The sequence below is a fragment of the Schistocerca nitens genome, chromosome 8 (genome assembly GCF_023898315.1).
Source record: "Schistocerca nitens isolate TAMUIC-IGC-003100 chromosome 8, iqSchNite1.1, whole genome shotgun sequence".
NCBI lineage: Eukaryota > Metazoa > Arthropoda > Insecta > Orthoptera > Acrididae > Schistocerca > Schistocerca nitens.
Genome location: NC_064621.1, coordinates 383,701,743 through 383,722,683, shown reverse-complemented (window position 1 = coordinate 383,722,683; position 20,941 = coordinate 383,701,743). Strand labels below are relative to the sequence as shown.

The 20,941-nt window shown below is 44.5% G+C and overlaps 1 protein-coding gene across 1 annotated transcript in view; it reads right to left on the bottom strand.

The window, feature by feature from the left end:
• The window catches only part of LOC126198744 (uncharacterized), a 73,867-nt gene extending 53,175 nt beyond the window's left edge, over nt 1-20,692 (bottom strand). The window contains exon 1 of the mRNA XM_049935294.1: nt 20,534-20,692. Within this exon, the coding sequence (XP_049791251.1) occupies nt 20,534-20,564 (31 nt within the window). The 5' untranslated portion in view covers nt 20,565-20,692. The remainder of the gene's footprint in view (nt 1-20,533) is intronic.
• Nucleotides 20,693-20,941: the final 249 nt, after the last annotated feature.

The window sequence follows — 20,941 nt, the reverse complement described above, 5'->3', positions numbered from 1 at the left end:
ATTCATGTTAGCAATAACAGCTTTAGTCAGTTTATTATGCCGCGCGGGGTAGCCGTGCGGTCTAGGCGCCATGCCACGGTGCGCGCGGCTCTGCCGACGTTGGAGGCTCGAGTCCTCCCTCGGGCATGGGTGTGTGTGTGTTTTTTCCTTGGTGTAAGTTGGTTAAGTGTCGGGAGTTCCATGCGGCTTTTCGCGGATGATGCTGTAGTATACAGAGAAGTTGCAGCATTAGAAAATTGTAGCGAAATGCAGGAAGATCTGCAGCGGATAGGCACTTGGTGCAGGGAGTGGCAACTGACCCTTAACGTAGACAAATGTAATGTATTGCAAATACATAGAAAGAAGGATCCTTTATTGTATGATTATATGATAGCGGAACAAACACTGGTAGCAGTTACTTCCGTAACATATCTGGGAGTATGCGTACGGAACGATCTGAAAGGGAATGATTATATAAAATTAATTGTTCGTGAGGCGGGTACCAGGTTGAGATTCATTGGGAGAGTCCTTAGAAATGAAGTCCATCAACAAAGGAGGTGGCTTACAAAACACACGTTCGACCTATACTTGAGTATTGCTCATCAGTGTGGGATCCGCACCAGATCGGGTTGACGGAGGAGATAGAGAAGATCCAAAGAAGAGCGGCGCGTTTCGTCACAGGGTTATTTGGTAAGCGTGATAGCGTTACGGAGATGTTTAGCAAACTCAAGTGGCAGACTCTGCAAGAGAGGCGCTCTGCATCGCGGTGTAGCTTGCTGTCCAGATTTCGAGAGGGTGCGTTTCTGGATGAGGTATCGAATATATTGCTTCCCCCTACTTATACCTCCCGAGGAGATCACGAATGTAAAATTAGAGAGATTCGAGCGCGCACGGAGGCTTTCCGGTAGTCGTTCTTCCCGCGAACCATACGCGACTGGAACAGGAAAGGGATGTAATGACAGTAGCACGTAAAGTGCCCTCCGCCACACACCGTTGGTTGGCTTGCGGAGTATAAACGTAGACGTAGACGTAGATTAAGTAGTGTGTAAGCCTAAGAACCGATGAGCTCAGCAGTTTGGTCCCATAGGAACTTACCACAAATTTCCAATTTCCAGTTTATTTCCTACATGCCCTTTTTTCATTTACATCTAATTTAACTACATCTGCCTCTATTTTGATCGCTATAATCAGCTCCTTTGTGATTTTTTAAAAGACTGTATAATAAATTTACGACCTTTATTAATTACATGAAGCTCATCGTCGCCGAATGTGTACTCGCTTTCATTAACGCTTCTGGGGTAAAACTGGAAACTGTCTACTTGTATTCTCTCCGATCTACAGTCATCGTAGTACCTCTGCAGCCAATCCAATTTCTTCTCTTGCCTGTCCTTTATTTTGTGGAATTCCACCTGTACCCTTTCTTCCAAATGTGAGTCCACTGTCTGAGAACTGTGTCACATCATTCGATTGGATTCAGAGACATACAGTTTCTTTAGAAGTTTTCCACTACGGTCATTTCACTTATATGAGAGGATCAGTGACTACATGCTGCTAATTATTTGTCTTTAAACCATCTTGAAATACTTCCCTTAAATATTTACGCAGCGATACACCATCTTGAATGAGTTAATGTAGCTCCTTCGCTGTGTTCCCTTAGGAAAGTTGTCCAGACACAGACTTTGCAGACAGAGTTAGCCGCCTCCAGGGAGTCCACACATACATGCACGTCTATATGACTACTGTATAGGTTTCACTTACATGCTTGACGGAGGGTTCGTAAAACCACTTTCAGACTGTTTTCTGGCGTTGCACTCTCGAAAAGCACGGGGGAAAAACGAACACTTAAATCTTTCCGTGCTAGCTCTGATGTATCTTATTTTATTACGATGATTCATTCTCCTTGTGTAGGTGGGAATGAATGAAATACTTTTGCATTTGGAGTAGAAATTTGGAGACTGAAATGTCATGAGAAATCTCACCGCGACGAGAAACGACTTCGTATCAATGATTGCCAACCCAGCTTGCGTAACATACCCATGGCACACTCTCCCCTACTCCGCGATAATACACTACAAGCACCCTGTCTTCGAACTTTTTTGTGTCCTCCATCAATCATATCTGGCATGTATCCCGTACTACGCAGCAGTTTTTCAGAAGAGAATGGACAAGTGTAATGTAGGCAATCTCTATAGTAGATTTGTCGCATTTCCAAGTTTTCTGTCAATAAATCGCAGTCTTCGGTTCGCCTTCCCCACAACATATGATATGTGATCGTTCCTATTTAAGTTATTCATAATCGTAATCCCAGGTATTTAAGTGCACTGACAGCATCTAAATTTGTGTGAGTCATCGCTTGACCGAAATCTAACGAATTCCTTTTAGTATTAGTGTGGATGACGTCACACTTTATTTTTAGGGTCAGTTACCACTTTTTGAATGATACAAATGTCTTTTCTAAATAATTTTGCAGTTGTTTTTGGCTTCTGATGACTTTATTAAACGGTAAACTGCAGCATCATCCGCAAACAAACGGAGAGGGCTGCTCTGATTGTCTCCTAAATCGTTTATATAGATTAGGAACAGCATGGGTCCTATAACACTAACTTCGGTAACGCCAAATAACAATTTTTTTTTATTCGATCTTTCCGTCAATTACTACGAACCGTGACCTCTCTGACAGGAAATTACTAATCCACTCGGACAACTAAGACAATAACTTATTAGCGCGCTGTTTGATTAAAAGCCGATTGTGAGGACGGTGTCAAAAGTGTGGTAGAAATCTAGAGATATGGAATCAATGTGGGATCCTCTGTCAATAGCACTCACAAATTCTTGAGACTAAAGAGAGAGACTAGTTGTGTCGCACAAGAACGATATTTTCTTGATCTGTTCTACGCGTCAATAGCTCATTTTTCTCCAGGTAATTCATAATGTCTCAACACAGTGCATGTTTCAAAATCCCCATTGCAAATCGACGTCAGCGATATGATCTGTAATTCAGTGGATTATTTCTATTACCTTTCTTGTGTGTTAGTGTGACCTGGGCAACTTTCCAGTCCTTAGATACGTATCTTTCGTCGAATGAGCCGATGTATATGCGTCAAACCTTTTTTTTTAATTTCGACTTTGGAAGAGTGAGAAATCAAAGGAGGTCAAAACGTATAACCAAAGTTGGCACAGATGTTTGTGATTTCAGGACCATTGTGGGCGGTAATTCGTGGAGCTTAACACAATGAAGATGTATTCTGCTAGCAGAGGGAGGACAGATCCCACTGCCTTACCGTCCGTTCGTTCATAATGTTTACCACGCGAGGTCAAACAGTTTGACGAGAAAAAGCGGCGCCAAGTCAAATACATCAGGCTGCAATTGTTTCCAAAGAGTGCTAATAGTCCATTCGATTGGTCCAGTGCGCCACCTCGCTCGGTGGAATGTAGGAATAATTACTTTGCAGTCCTGGCACCTCTTAAGAAACGCCGAATCATTAAGTAATTTTCCTTCCCCTTCTTCAATAGTTCCCCCATTCGTACCTGTTAGTGAACTTCCTGCCCTTACAAACCACTGCTGTAAATACGTGGGCTTCCGCAGACTGTGTCAAGTAACGGCGCGATTCCGTTCCTGGACGTGAAAGTCTACGTAACTCCCGATGCCAGACTGTGACCCAACGTCTACCGGAAGACAATCACACTAACCGGTAACTACCCACTGAATCCTACCGTCATTCGGCTTAGAAGTGTTCCGACCTAGAGAGGGGCTTTATGTCAAAACTGACCTTTATGTCAGTTTACTGGATAAGTCGGACGAAGTGAGTCGAATCCTTCACATACGATTGTGTGTTTCCCACAAGATGACGTAGTTTTCTGGCCAGATACTTCGCTAGATTGTAGGTGGGTGAGCAACTGATTTAATAACCCGAAAATTCTCGCTGCTACAGGAACTTTGGTAATGGGTCCCTCCAAGCGCCACGATCAGCTCCGGAGTCTTTGAATACGTCAAGCGTCTCCTTTATTATCTTTGCTATCGGATACATCATCAAATCGATCATTTTCGATTTAAATTGTGTAGTATCCAAGACAAATGTGCTGTTTCCTTTACTAGCCTCGAGAATCACAATGTGCTCATATATCTTAAGTTCTTCTACAGGCGTTCTTTCTTGGATGGTACCACTCTTTGTATGATTCCGACTGTTTCTTGGCTTATCTTTTCGGTATCTACCTGTGGGGCCAGTTGGAGTGCCGCTTCAACAAACTTAATACTTTGTTCTGCAGAGGTCCTTGTAAGCATCAATGCAAAGATTTTTGACGACAAACTTACGGCGGTTCGCTTTATATCTAGTCATATCCTCGTACCATCTATCTCCCTTGTTAGTTCCTCTAATTCCTTCTTTGGGAGAGTGCAGAACAATTTTACGTTCAGGCTTGGCCGTGTGTTGCGGACCAATCTGTCACCGATGGTTTGGACGATATCCATAGCTGGTTCTGGTGTAACAGTCTGTCGTTGATGTCCAGGCTGTTACAAAATTCTTGAATCGTTTCCCTGAACATAGCTTGGCAGGCCTGTTCTTAGATTCCTCTCATTTCCCTGCTATCCAGATGAGGTCGAACCTCGAGGAATGTACGGGTTGGATTGGGTTGTTTGGGGGAGGAAACCAAACAGCGAGGTCATCGGTCTCATCGGATAAGGGAACGAAGTCGGCCGTGCCCTTTCAAAGCAACCATCCCGGCATTTGCCTGGAGTGATGTAGGGAAATCATGGAAAACTTAAATCAGGATGGCCGGACGCGGGATTGAACCGTCGTCCTCCTGAATGCGAGTCCAGTGTGCTAACCACTGCGCCATCTCGCTCGGTGGAATGTAGGAATAATTACTTTGCAGTCCTGGCACCTCTTAAGAAACGCCGAATCATTAAGTAATTTTCCTTCCCCTTCTTCAATAGTTCCCCCATTCGTACCTGTTAGTGAACTTCCTGCCCTTACAAACCACTGCTGTAAATACGTGGGCTTGCGCAGACTGTGTCAAGTAACGGCGCGATTCCGTTCCTGGACGTGAAAGTCTACGTAACTCCCGATGCCAGACTGTGACCCAACGTCTACCGGAAGACAATCACACTAACCGGTAACTACCCACTGAATCCTACCGTCATTCGGCTTAGAAGTGTTCCGACCTACATACGCTTACCGCCCAAGCCCACCGCATCAGTGTAGACATTATCAAACTATAACTCAAAGGGTGCCTAACACCTTATGAGTCAAAGTGTACGACAACAGAAAGAAAAAGAAGAGCTACAGCGTTCAACGGGATCGACAAAGATACGCGAACACCGCGCGTGCATGCCTGAACATAAATGCAGATGCTAGTTGAGACTGTACGTAACGCTGTTGCTTCTGACCACTAATGGCAACAGAGCAGTTCTGTCTACACGTCGTGGTCAGAAATAGTGTTCTGTGTAGCGTGTTCTGTGTAGCTGTGAATGCATTATGTCGGAGCTAAATAAATTCGAAACTCGGCAAATTGTTGGTGCTCGTATGGTGGATGCTTCCGTAACCGAAGTAGCAGAAGTGTTGGGTGTTTCAAGAGACACAGTATCGAAGATTTATACCGCATACGGGAAAAGCGGAAAGACACCATCCCCTTAGTCACAATGCGGACGAAAGTGTATGTTGAGTGATCGTGACAGACAGTCGTCGAAGTGAAATGTTGCGAAAAATAAAGGAGGAAGGCTGTAAAAGTCACTGCAGTACTGACTGTCGCACTCGCGAACCTTGTCAGCGCCAAAACAACGCGAAGGGAGCTCCATATGCAGCGAATTGCAGCGCGAGCCGGAATTCCAAAGCCATTCACCAGTGATGCAAATGACCCTAAGAGAAAAACGTGGTGCCGAAGTCATAAAAACTGAGTTATGGAACAATGGAAAAGAGTCATTTGGCCGGATGTGTCTTGTTTCCCACTGTTTCCAACTTCTGGAAGAGTGCTTGCTGCCAAGAGTGAAACGTAGGTGGCGTTCGGTGATGATTTGGGCAGCAGTTCGTGGTTCTCCGTGGACTCCATGGTTACGCTGCAAGGTCGCATTACTGCCAAGGATTATGTTACCATTTTGGATGATCAGGTTCATCCCATGGTACAACGTTTGTTTCCCAATGGCGATTCTGAGTTCCAAGACAACAGGTCCCTTGTTCACATGGCTCGCATCGTCCAGGGCTGGTTTTGTGAGCACGAGGGTGAATTGTAGCGTCTCCCTGGCCACCACAATCGCCAGAGCTCAATATTACCGACTCTTCGTCATCTACTTTGGAGAGAAGGTTGCGTGATCGCTATACATCTCGATTATCGTTTCCCGTACTTGACACTATTTTGCAGGAAGAGGAGTATAAGATTCCCTTGCAAACCATAGACGACCTGTATTTATCCATTCCGAGACGGTTAGAAGCTGTTTAGAACACCAATAGTTTCCCTTCACTATATTACGCGTGGTAATGTGGTGCGTTTTTGATGTATCCATATTTTTGTCCACCCCTGTGCGTTATGTCAACAGCGTCACTGATAGAGGAAGCAAGATGCTTTGCCAAAGAGGCTGCAAACTATTTTTATGGAGCGGCTGTAGGATCCAAAATTTGATACGTTCCACTAAGGATACGGTAAAAAGTCTCAGCACAACAGGTATATATGAGTTACAATGTGTGTATGGTACCTCCTACATTGGGGAACCGGAAGGTCCGTTCCACCCACGTGGTGGGTTGGGCGTTATTTTCGACTGGGGCAGCACAACAGACACTTGGGGAGCACAATACGGGCTGTGAGCAGCCTACGACGTTTCTGAAGCTTGTGCACTTGTAAGACAGCCAACGATGCGCACACACAAAATAAGAGTGGCAATTGTAATCCAGAAGCAGCCTGGCAGCACTACTTGAGAGAATAGCTGAAACCTCATTGTGTTCTTGTTGTCAGCAACCCCTGTACAACTGGCCACCAGCCAGCAGCCGCACCAATATTGCAGTGACCAGCTAAATAAACAGTGTATTCACAACTGGCGTCGATTTACTGTGATTAAAAGCAGCAGAACATGGCCCCCATAAGCTTCTCTCTGGTTGATGGTGGGCTGCCAATTACCAGCAAGCTGGGCAGCCTGTGAATAGTCAGTCATACGTACATTCCTTTCCCTTAACACTGACCAGTGGCGTTTTAGGGGCAATAAAATATAAGCTGCAAATAAGGGTGGTGACTCTTTACTTACAGATCCAGGGAGTGTTGGCTTTGGTGATGCAGCTTGAGGCTATTGTCAATGGGCATCACTGTAGAGCGCCGAATGTGGCGATCCGAAGGATACCCAGGACGACCCACATATCCCTCAATCGGTTCCCTCACCGATGGTCAAGTGAGAGGTCATTACAAGATGGGCCAGCAGTGAAAGACTTTCCAAGGGGCCGATCGGAGGGCCTCCCCAGTTCGTCTGAAAGGTTTCGGGCCCTGTCTGTGGCTGACGAAGTCCCTGAGCCATATGAAGTCGCTCGCCCTGTTCCAGAGGAATCCTCTCTGTCTGAAAGGTCTGAGCATTCGCAGAGAGTGGGATTATTGAGAGTTGGGAGCTCCAATGTTGGGCGCATAATGAGGCTCCTTATGGGATACGGCTGTGAAGGAGGGGAAGAAATCCATTGTGTACTGCGTGTGCATACTGGGAGGAGTCATTCCAGATGTAGAACAGGTGCCATCGGATACGTTGAAGAGCATAGAGTTGGTTGGTTGGTTGGTTTGGGGAAGGAGACCAGACAGCGTGGTCATCGGTCTCATCGGATTAGGGAAGGATGGGGAAGGAAGTCAGCCGTGCCCTTTCAGAGGAACCATCCCGGCATTTGCCTGGAGTGATTTAGGGAAATCACGGAAAACCTAAATCAGGATGGCCGGACGCGGGATTGAACCGTCGTCCTCCCGAATGCGAGTCCAGTGCAAGAGCATAGAGTACAGTCCACCTCAGGTGCTGGCTCATGTTGGTATTAATGATGTATGTCGCTTTGGATCGGAAGAGATTCTTTCTGGTTTCGGATGGCTAGCTGAAGTAGTAAAGACAACCAATCTTGCTTGCGAGATGACGGCGGAGTTCACCATCTGTAGCATCGTCGACAAATCCAACTGTAGTCTTTTAGTACAGAGCCAAGTAGAGTGTCTGAATCAGAGGCTCAGACCGCTCTGCGACCGTGTCGGTTGCAGATTCCTAGACTTGCGCCATGTGATGGTGGGTTTCCGGGTTCTGCTAAATAGGTCAGGAGTCCACCACACGCACGAAGTTCCTAACCCGGTAGCTAGGGCTGTATGGGGCGGAGTGGACGTTTATAAGGTTACTGGGTCTCGGGAAAATGCAGAAAGGTCTTCACTTTCGAAGGGTGCAGTACGAATATAGGAAGAGGGTAGATATAGAAACAATCGATGTTGTAGTTGTAAACTCTCGTAGCTGCGTTGGAAAAGAATCAGAACTTCAAGCGTTAATAGAAAGCACTGAATCTCAAATCGTTATAGGTACGGAAACCTCTCTAAAGCCGGAAATAAGTTCAGCTGAAATTTTTAAAAAGGACCTAACCGTGCTCAGAAAGGATAGATTAAATACGGTTGATGGTGGAGTGTTTGGTGGTATCAGAAGTAGTTTACCTTGTTGTGAAACTGAAACAGATAGTTCCTGTGAGTTAGTATGGGTAGAGGTTGTACTCGACAACTGGATTGAATTAATAATTTGTTCCTTCTACCGACCCCACTCGGTTCAGATGATATAGTTGCTGAACGGTTCAAAGAAAACTTTAGTGTCATTTCATATAGGTACCCCACTCATACAATTAAAGTTGGTGTTGACTTCATTCTACATCCGATATGCAGGCGAAAAAACATGTCTAAAATCGGTGGTAGGCATAAAACAACGTCCGAATGCGTTCTCATAAAACTGTTTTAAAATATACTTGAACTCATAGCAACAAATAATTCAGAGCACATAGGGAGCATCATGACGGATACAGGGATTAGTGACAACAAGGTTATTATATAGGGACTGAATAGTGTAACATCCAAACCCCTCAAAAATAAACGCAAAATACATGTTTAAAAAAGTAAATAAACATACGTCTGACGCTTGCCTAAGGGAAATTCTCCGTGCCAAATCTGATTATGTAAGCATAGAAAGTGGTTTAAATTCAAAGAAATAGAAAAGACGGCAATTGAGATATATAACAAATAAATTAATAAGAGGTACACAAAACAGGTTAGAACATGGTTGCAGAAGCAATGAAAATAGCTTGCCAAATTTAAAAGAACACAAAACCCCCGACATTGTCGGAGTTTTACAGAAGCTCGGAATTTAGCACAAACTACAGTGCGAGATGTTTTTAATAGTTTTCGCAGCCAAACTCTGTCTCGAAATCTGGCAGAAGACCCAAAAAGATTCTGGTTGCATGTAAAGTAAACCAGTAGCAAGGCGCAATCAATACCTTCAATGCACGATAACGATGGTGATGTTATTGATGACAGTGCCACTAAAACTGAGTTACTAAAGACGATTTTCCGAAATTCCTTCACAAAAGAAGACGAAGTAAATATTCCAGAATTTGAACCAAGAACAACTGGCAACATGAGTAACTTACAAGTAGATACCCTCGGTGTAGTGAAGCAGCTTATGAAACCTAAGAAAGGCAAGCTTCCGGTCCAGACTGTAAACCAGTTAAGTTCCGTTCCTTTCAGAGTATGCTGGTACAATAGCTCCGTACTTATAATCATATAGAACCGGTCGCTCGTAGAAAGATAGGTTGCACAAGTCACAACAATACCCAAGAAATGAAATAGGAATAATCAGCCAAATTGCAGACCCGTATCACTAATGCCGATTTGCAGTAAGATTTTGGAACATACACTGCGCTGGAACATTATGAATCACCTTGAAGAAAACGATGTATTAACAAATAGCCGACGCCGATTCAGAAAATATTGTTCCCGTGAAACATAATTAGCCCTTTATTCTCATGAAGTAATGAGTGCTATCGACATGATACGTCGAATTGATTCCATATTTTTATATTTCCAGAAGGCTTTTGACACCGCTCCCTACAAGCGACTTCTAATTGAACTGCTTGCCTATGGAGTATCATCTCAGTTGCGTGAATAGACTCGTGATTTCCTGTCAGAAAGGTCACAGTTCCTAATAACTGACGGAAAGTCGTCGATCAAAACAGAAGTAATATCTGGCGTTTGCAGATGACGCTGTCATTTACCGTAATGTAAAGTCATCAGATGATCAAAAGCAATTACAAAATGATTTAGACAAGATATCTGTATTGTGGTAAAAGGGCAATCGACTCTAAATCATGAATAGGGTGAAATTATCCACATGAGCACTAAAAAGAATCCACTAAAATTCAGTTACACGATGAATCACGCAAATCTAAAGGCTTTAAACTTAACTAAATAATTAGGAATTACATTTACGAATAACTTAAATTGGAAAGATCACGTAGATATTGTTGTGGGAAAAATAAACCAAAGACTGCGATTTATTGGCAGAACACTTAGAAAATGCAATAGACGTGCTAAAGAGACTCCTTACACTAAGTTTGTCCGCCCTCTTCTGTAATAATGCTGTGCGGTGTGGTATCCGCAACAGATAAGATTGACGGAGGATGTCGAAAAAGCACGAGGAAGGGCAGCTCGTTTTTTATTATAACGAAATAGGGGAGAAGGTGCCACGGATATGATAAACTAATTACGGTCGCAGTCGTGAAAACAAAGGCGTTTTTCGTTGCTGCAGAACCTTCTCATGAATTTCAGTCGCCAAATTTCTCCTCAGAGTGTGAAAATATTTTCTTGGCGCCCATCTACATAGGGAGGAATGATCATCGTAATAAAATAAGAGAAATCAGAGGTCGCACGGAAAGATAAAAGTTTATTGTTAGCAGTCACCGTTTTATTTATTTCCACGACGCCTTTCAAAGGTTTAAACCTCCATCATCGGGTGGATTTACATTAGTTAGTATGACATTTGCGTGGGTGTTGTGTTACGATTTTTTGGAGGAACCTGTGGCGCACACACAAATGTCATAAATCCACCCGATGATGGAGGTTTAAACCTTTGAAAAGCGTCGTGGAAATAAATAAAAGGTGACTGGTAACAGTAAACTTGTTGTTTCATTTAATGTCAATAACAGTCACGGTAAAGTCTAGCCTAAAATGTTCGCATTTAAAGATAAAAGTGTTCGTTTTTCACGCGCGGTGCTTGAGAGTGGAACGGCAGAGAAGTAGATTAAAGACGGTTCGATGAACCCTCTTTCGGGCACTTCATTGTGAATTCCAGAGTGATCATGTAGATGTAGATATAGAAAAAATTATACGTCTATGGCCTTATAACACTCATAGAAATTCAATATACCGAAGCACCTACAGCCCAGCTAAATAATCTGTTCCCTGAGAACGGTCATTGTGACACTGCCGAAACGTCGGATATTTTAATATTTTAAGTATTTTATAAGACGAAGGATTGTAATGAGTTGTTAAAATGTCAGTTTTTTTGAAGAAATCTCTGCAGGATGTTCTAGAACTAATACCAAATACAGTTCTTATAACACACGTCTATATTCTGGAAATACACTGCTGGAAATTGAAATAAGAACACCGTGAATTCATTGTCCCAGGAAGGGGAAACTTTATTGACACATTCCTGGGGTCAGATACATCACATGATCACACTGACAGAACCACAGGCACATAGACACAGGCAACAGAGCATGCACAATGTCGGCACTAGTACAGTGTATATCCACCTTTCGCAGCAATGCAGGCTGCTATTCTCCCATGGAGACGATCGTAGAGATGCTGGATGTAGTCCTGTGGAACGGCTTGCCATGCCATTTCCACCTGGCGCCTCAGTTGGACCAGCGTTCGTGCTGGACGTGCAGACCGCGTGAGACGACGCTTCATCCAGTCCCAAACATGCTCAATGGGGGACAGATCCGGAGATCTTGCTGGCCAGGGTAGTTGACTTACACCTTCTAGAGCACGTTGGGTGGCACGGGATACATGCGGACGTGCATTGTCCTGTTGGAACAGCAAGTTCCCTTGCCGGTCTAGGAATGGTAGAACGATGGGTTCGATGACGGTTTGGATGTACCGTGCACTATTCAGTGTCCCCTCGACAATCACCAGTGGTGTACGGCCAGTGTAGGAGATCGCTCCCCACACCATGATGCCGGGTGTTGGCCCTGTGTGCCTCGGTCGTATGCAGTCCTGATTGTGGCGCTCACCTGCACGGCGCCAAACACGCATACGACCATCATTGGCACCAAGGCAGAAGCGACTCTCATCGCTGAAGACGACACGTCTCCATTCGTCCCTCCATTCACGCCTGTCGCGACACCACTGGAGGCGGGCTGCACGATGTTGGGGCGTGAGCGGAAGACGGCCTAACGGTGTGCGGGACCGTAGCCCAGCTTCATGGAGACGGTTGCGAATGGTCCTCGCCGATACCCCAGGAGCAACAGTGTCCCTAATTTGCTGGGAAGTGGCGGTGCGGTCCCCTACGGCACTGCGTAGGATCCTACGGTCTTGGCGTGCATCCGTGCGTCGCTGCGGTCCGGTCCCAGGTCGACGGGCACGTGCACCTTCCGCCGACCACTGGCGACAACATCGATGTACTGTGGAGACCTCACGCCCCACGTGTTGAGCAATTCGGCGGTACGTCCACCCGGCCTCCCGCATGCCCACTATACGCCCTCGCTCAAAGTCCGTCAACTGCACATACGGTTCACGTCCACGCTGTCGCGGCATGCTACCAGTGTTGAAGACTGCGATGGAGCTCCGTATGCCACGGCAAACTGGCTGACACTGACGGCGGCGGTGCACAAATGCTGCGCAGCTAGCGCCATTCGACGGCCAACACCGCGGTTCCTGGTGTGTCCGCTGTGCCGTGCGTGTGATCATTGCTTGTACAGCCCTCTCGCAGTGTCCGGAGCAAGTATGGTGGGTCTGACACACCGGTGTCAATGTGTTCTTTTTTCCATTTCCAGGAGTGTATTATGTCTCTAAAATGAGTTCCCCAAAAAATATTCTTTAACTTGCTATTGAATAGAAGTGTGCACCATACACTAATTCCTTCGTTTTTAAATTCCATTCAGCAGAAATCATGCATAGTGCAAATGTAGTTTAACTAAGGAACTTAATTAAGTCTAGTTATGGTTTTCCATTTAAGGCTGTCACTCATCTACAGTTCCGGCAAATAACACTTTCTGTTTCAATGTATGAGTATACTGTTTTAAAACTAGTGAGGTTCTGTGAAAAAAAATAACTTTATGTAACGAGTCTTTTTTAAAATGTAATGCTAATCTAGTTTCCTTGCATAATTCCCCTCGACGTTTTCAAATACGCTCTAAGATAAAAACATAAAATAAAAAAACGACGCACCACGAAGGAATTATCCGAATGCGATGGGAATCGGTAGAAGTGATGTACATGCACAAACGAACAAATGATTACAAATTCGATGATTTATTAGTGAGAAATATCTTCACAATCTGAGGAAGTCAATGACGCATTAGTCCACCTCTGGCTTTTATGCACGAAGTTATTCGGCTTGGCATTGATTGATAGAGTTCTTGGGTGTCTTGAGGGATATCGTGCCAAATTCTGCCCCATTTGCGCGTTAGATCGTCAAAATCCCGAGCTGCTTGGAGGGTCCTGCCCATAACATTCCAAACATTCTCAACTCGGGAGAGATCCGACGATCTTGCTGGCCAAGGCAGGGTTCTCAAGCACGAATACAAGCAGTAGAATCTCTCAGTGTACTTGTTTTCGCGCTTGCCAAACCCTATCTTGGCCAGCAAATTCGCCGGATCTCTCTCCAATTGAGACAGTCAGGATCATTATGGGCAGAGCCCTCAAAGCTCGGGATTTTGTCGCTCCAACGGTCTAATTCGACAGAATTCGACACGATATCCCTCAATAGAAATACAACAACTGTATCAATCAATGCCAAGCCGAATAACTGCTTGCATGACTAGACTCGGGCCAACGCGTTGCTGACTTGCTCAGTTTATGAAGCTCTTGAATAAATCATCCAATTTGTCTAAAATTAAAATCATTTGTTTGTCTGTACATGTACATCTCATCTACCTATTTCCATCCCATTCGGATAATTCCTTCGTGGTGCGTCGTATTTGAGTGTATTTCATTAGCTGCCTTTTCAGTAAGTGGATGGGTACTACTTTTAACCCCTATACTTGTGTCATCTGCAACTGGATCTACATTCTCAAAATCATTGTGAGGTGGTGTTGTATCAGTTATTAGGGCTCCTTTCCATTCCATTCACGTACGAATTGGGGAAAGTGACTATTTAAATGCCTCTGTGTGTGCTATAATTTATCTAATCTTGTCCTCGAGGTTCCTACAAGGGGTTGTAGTATATTCCTAGGTTCATAATTTAAAGCTGGTTATTAGAACTCTGTAAGAGGTTTTTCTTGGGATAGTTTTCGTCTGTCTTCAAATGTCTTCCAGTTCAGTTTCTTCAGCATCCCCTTGACGATCTCCCAAGGGTTAAAAGAAATTTGTGAGAATTCGTGTTGCCCTTCTGTGTATGTGCTCAAAATCCCCTGTTAGTCCTATTTGGTACAGGTCCCATACACTTGAGCAATATTATAAAATGAGTGACACGAGTGATTTGTACGCAATGTTCTTTGTAGACTGTCTGCGTTCCCCTAGTATTGTACCAATGAACCACAGACTGCCATCTGCTTTACCTACGACTCAGCCCATACGATTGTTCCATTTTTATCCCTTCAAATTGTTACATCCAGGTATTTATACGTGTTGGCCGATTCCAATAGCGGCTCGTTGAAATGGTAGCTATGAAACGAATTTTTTTTTTTTTTGTATTAGTTAACACAATATACAATGCTTCAGCAAGAACCCACAGCTGAATCAATTAAAACGATACTTTTTTCGTTTTGTGATGTGCACAATTTTAAATTTCCGAACATTTAAAGGAAGGTACCAATCTTTGCACCACCTTAATATCTTATCAAACTGTAACTGAATATTTGTGAAGCTTTTTACAGACGCTTTATTATAGATAGATGCATCATCTGTAAAGTCTGAGGTTACTACTATTATTATCATCTGCAAGGGCACTGACTTCCAACACGGACAGCTTAGGGCATGACCGAAGTTAATTCCATATCTGTCGATGCCTCTCCGTCTCAGATAACATACTACGTCCTCCCTATCAAGAGAAATCTTCAATCTACTCAGAAAATTCGTTTGATACCTCAAACATCCGGACTCCGATAATAAGTATAGGTGTGGTACTGAGTCAAACACTTCTCAGAAATCAAGAAACACATCTACCTGACGGCCTTATTCCATTGCTTTCAGGATATTCTATGCGAAAAATGCGAGATGGGTTTCATTTGATCCGTGTTTTCGGAATACATGTCGGTTGAATGGAGGTGGTCATTCTATTTGAGATACTTCTTTATGTTTGAGTTCAAAATATGTTCTAGGATTTTACAATAACCCGATATCAAAGATATTGGACGGTAGTTTTGTGGATCACTTCTGCTACGCTTCTTGCAGATGGTGTGCCCTGTTCTTTGTTCTAACTATCGGGTACTGCTTTTTGTTAGGTGAATGTACCCTGTGGTAGACTACGGTTAACTCAGCTGCCAATTCAGTGTAGAATCTAATAGGGATTCCATCGGGCCCTGGAACTTTGTTTAATTTAAGCTATTTCAGCTGTTACTCAACACCATTGATACTAATTGGCAGTGGTCCGAAAAATAAGTGGTGGGAATACTCCTGGGTTTTCCTTTGTAAAGAAACATTTAAATACGGAGTTCAGCAATTCTGCTTTTGCTTTGTACCCTCAATTTCATTTCCCATATCGTCTATCAGTATCTGGAAGCTTATTTTGGTGCCACTAATAGCCTTTAGATATGCCTCGATCTTATGAGCGAAACTTCGATAATATTTTGAAGGCTTTGAGTATTGTCCTCTCGACATCTTTCGAATGGCAGTAACCACAAGAACAGGTGTAAAACTTGAACGAGAAAAAAATGTAGAGAAGCGTGCAGCATCTGCATACATTGCCGGAAGAAAAAAATGCAACACGCTGAAACACAAGGTCATTTTATTGACGAGGAGGTGACAGGCAGTTTATCATTGTAGGAGTATGTGATAAGAGGTTCAGGCCAAATGAAACACGCACGTCACAGGGAGGGGTGCCCAAACAATGGTATCAATATACAGTGGACCCCTCTCCCCCCACCTGTGGAGCCCTCTCCCCCCACCTGCCCCCCGCTGGCGGCAATGTCCGCAGCTCGTGGTCTAGGGGCCAGCGTTGCTGCCTCTGGATCGCGGGGTTCCAGGTCCGATTCCCGGCCTGGTTGGAGATTTTCTCTGCCCGGGGACTGGGTGTTTGTGTTACCATCATCATTTTATCATCATCATCGTTCGTGACACTGGCTAGATTTGACTGTGAAAAAGATTGGACTGTGTAAAAATTGGGACTTTGTACGCGCGATGATGACAGCGTAGCTGAGCGCCCCACAAACCAATCGTCGTCGTCATCATCATCATCATCATCATCATCATCATCAAACTGGGGGCAATGTAGGCGTGTACTCTTGCATGCAAACGACCATAAAGGAGCCGAATGGCAACCTGCAATAGACTGCCCCAAGCATCTCGCACCATTTGATACAATTCGGCAGTTATTCTTGCCATACGTGTTCAGTTGGCGAGAGGACTGGTGATCTAGGTGGGCAGGAAAGCTTTACACCAGAAAGAGCACGTTGGGTCGCAGCAGCCGCACGTAGACGTGCGTTGTCCTGCTGAAGCAGAATATCACCTTCTGGTCGAAGAAATGGTAAAAGCTTGGGTTAACAGCCTTTGTAATATAGCGGGCATTATTACTTTACCCTACAAAAACACCAAATGTGACAGCGAGCTATAAACGATGTCCCCCCCCCCCACACACACACCATGGAGCCTGTGATAGGATTTCAATGTCGTGGGCCAGTACATTCTGGAACAGGCAGCTCAGCAGGTCCACCCCATACACGTGCACGTGCAACACTCGCATACAGGCAGAACCTGCTCTCATGACTGAAGACAATAGAGCGCCGTACCACCTTCCAGTCGACTCTTTAACGACACCGGAGTAGTTGCGCTTGGCGGTGTCATGGGTGTCAGTAGTAGCGCGGCCAGAAGCACACGTGAAGTTAATCCTGCAACAAGCAGACGGCTCCCAATGGTCCCTGATGACACAACAGGTGCAACATGTGCCCAGATCTCGTCCCTGAATGATGTCCGGTCGACACCACTTCTCGCACTATGTGTCGATCTTGACGTGCCTCTGTACTAGGTGTACGTCCAGAACCTGTTCTACAGATGCGAGAATGTTCCACAGACTGCTGGTGAAAGCATGACACACTACTGATACACTGTGCCCAACATGGGCAGCAATCTGTCGATACGTTTATCTAGCTTCCTGAATGCCCACAATGCGATCGCTTTCAAATGGCTGGAGCTGCTCAGCAGAAGTACGTAGCCATTCATGGGTCACAGCTGTACCCTAGAATGAATGATGCATACGCTGTACACCTCTAAATCCAGCACAGTTGCAGCCTGCAGAGTCAAAACAGAGGGTGCACTGGCAGGCCTTCCTGAGTGCCATTTGTTCGCCGATGACCGTGACTAATGAATCACCAACGCCCCGACCGCTCATTATACACATATTGCACCCTTGCATCGCGGAACACATTCTTTGACAGTGCTGACCTTTTTTCTTGCAATTTAATTGGCACCTAATGGTACCTTTCGAATAATAAATGCGAAACGCTTATGGTACGAAAAATTCGTTTCGCTCAGTTGTAATTAGACGAACCCTAGGTGAGAAATTATTACACACAGCTTAGGACTGCAGGACAACAAAAGCTAAAGATCTGCATACCCGTTTACCAATTGCAAAAGGACCTTCCATGGGCAGGTGTATTGTCCTTGTGAAATATATATATATTTTTTCCAAACCACAACTTTTCTCGCATTTGCTTTTCGCCCTTTCTCACATGTGTTTTTCGCCCAGAAGACTTCCATAATTGTGGGAAATACTGCTTATTTTTCCTTTGCAAGGCAATTAATAGGAAAAATTCCTTTTACGTTCCAGGAAAGAGCGTCTATAGCCAATTCAGGAGATGAAATCGACTTAGACATTTTGATGCATGGCGATCTACTCCCAGCTATTGCTTTGTTTGCTGGTGTAAGTGATGAAAGGGAGGAAGATTTGGATTCAACATTCAGTCGATGACGAGGTCACTTGGACTGGAGAAGTATGGGAAGAGAAATCGGCAGCAGCTCCCTCAAAGGAAAAATACAGGTATTTGCCTTGGGCGATTTACGGTAACCACGGAAAGCCTAAATCTGTGTGGCACGACGCGACTTGGTAAGCAGCCTCTTGAATGCAAGTGCAGTGTCTTCAACGGTGCGCCTGCTCGTTCCGTGTAAAGTGTTGGACCCATGTTACATCCGTAGTAACAAACTAGAGTACAAGTTAAGTTGGATTCATTGTAAAACGGTCCAAACAATGGTCACAAATTCCGCTTCGCGTTTCTTTCTGGTTGTCATTCAATAAAAACTGTACCCAATTTGCATTAATTACCAATTACCGATTAATTACCATTCATTGATTATCAAATTGTGTCGACTCTTGCCGTTTTCATTTGTGGTTGCAGTTTTTGCACATCCTCTGTTTCAGACACCATCAGAAAATGGCCGCTTTTGAATTTCGTTGTTCATTTCTTAACACTCTTGACAAATCTGCACAAATGTTGAATTAATATTCGTTGGCCAAAGCAAAGATTTTTTTGTGACGGCACAGTATTCTGTTTATCGATATGAACAGTACACGAAGCGCATCTACTTTTTAAAAAGCTCTATAAATAAAACTATTCCGGAGATCTGATAGACATTTCACTTACGTTATTACGCAACTACATACGAACCTAAAAAACTGAAATTTTACTGATAACGACAGCATTTATGTGAAAAGATGAGAAAATTTCGCGTTGCCAACGTACTAATCATTTATCATCTCCCAAGCTCACTTCTCTATCTCCCCTCCCAGTGTTCATTCAGTGACCCCTCCCCACTCCCTCCCACACACACACAACATTGCATGCGAAACAACTTGCTGAAAATGCAAGTAGAATTTCGAAACTCGATTTTCGCTATCGTGTTCACGCATTACGCACTGAATCGATTTTGCAAGCCCGTTCAAATACCGGTTTTTCGAGCATCTGTTGTTTTACAGAAATGGCGGCTGTAAATCAGCTGTCTCAATTTCGTCGGCGAGATTAAGTGAGATTATCTCAGTATGGTATGTTTTACAATAAAGAGAGTGTGGTTATCCGATGGCTGTCAGTGAAATCATAAGGAAGATGAGGATAAGGACGAATGCGATTTTTCAAGATGAGTTCTTAAAAAATCTTATCCAAGTCAGTTAAACGCGTGCAAAACTAGTTTATTACTCCCACCCAGGTTGCGCTGTTTTTTAAATAAGTGCGAAGTGGTCTCTGCTGGAACATTATTCTACTATAGCATTTTGGGAAACTTGGAATTTGTAGTAACATTCCGAGTGAGTAAATATACATTTGTACTCCTGTGCACAGTAACGAATGTCTTATCACTGGCTGTTGACTGTGTACAACAATCTTTGGCAGCAGAAGTCTGAGCACAGCTTTTTTTGCAGTTTCGCCATTTACGCAGGATACAGGACACACGGTTGTATTTCAGCTTATGGAGAACTGGAATGGCTTGAAAACTTGCGGATGACGAAATACACAGTGCACAGGATTAGCTAATGTTTTGTCATCAGCCATTGATTGTGTGTGGTAACCTTTGTTTCTAAACGAGAGATAGGATATAGCATTTTATAAATCAGCCGTTTGCCACTAGCCGATGGGGTGGGTGGGTGGGTGTAGCAATTTGCAAATTAGCGAGCCACGAAGGATACAGGATTGTAGCAAAACAGATTTTGCTTATTCAGCACATATATTAATTAGCATATATATACGTATTTCCATCTCAAGAAGGTGAAATATTCAATAATGGCAATAAATAAATTATTCTTTAGCTTCACTAGGTACATAATTTCGTCCGCAGAATGAAAAGTAAAACAGTACAAACCTGAAAATCTAATTACGGCTCAAATGCGGCAGAGTGTTTACGCGAAGCGAAAATCGACCGTGAGAGCATAATCCAGCAGCCAAGCCTGCATTTCTAGTATCGATATAGGAGTGTTTACACGACCAACGCGAAGCTGTTTTGGGAAATGGATTTACGGAAAAACTGGATTTGGAAGACAACGTAAACGCAGCGAGATAGGGAGCTGGAGAAATTGAGAGGTAGAGCGCCAACAGTGTACGCTGTGACAAGTATAACAGCTCGTTACGTCATAGCGGGAGGAATTCAGACACCAGGAAAGTGAGGACGCGATAAATTAGCAGGAGTGCCGCCGTCCGCTGGAGACGGTAATCGTGAGCCAGCTCACCTGTGACCGTGTTGACGGTGTTCTCCGCCATGTCAGCGTCGTGCGCCGCGCGAGCCCTCTGGCGAGGCACTGCCAGAGGCGACGCCTCCGCCTTATCGCCGCCTTCGACAGCGCTGTCTATCGCCCGTGATTCACAGCCGAACACGCCGCGCGCATCACGCCTCAATTACTTGCCGGCTCTGCGGCCGCACACTCACCGTTATCTCGTCGCTGCGTGTCACGTAGCGGCGTTCTGTTTATTTGTCCCAGTGGGGTGCCGATAAGCGACGATCGGCGTCGTCGGCTTAGGGGCGTGGCGCCGAATGGGATGATCCGAGCGAGGCCTACTGCAGTGTTTTCCAACCTACCCCTCATGGATAAAATACACTACTGGCCATTAAAATTGCTACACCACGAAGATGACGTGCT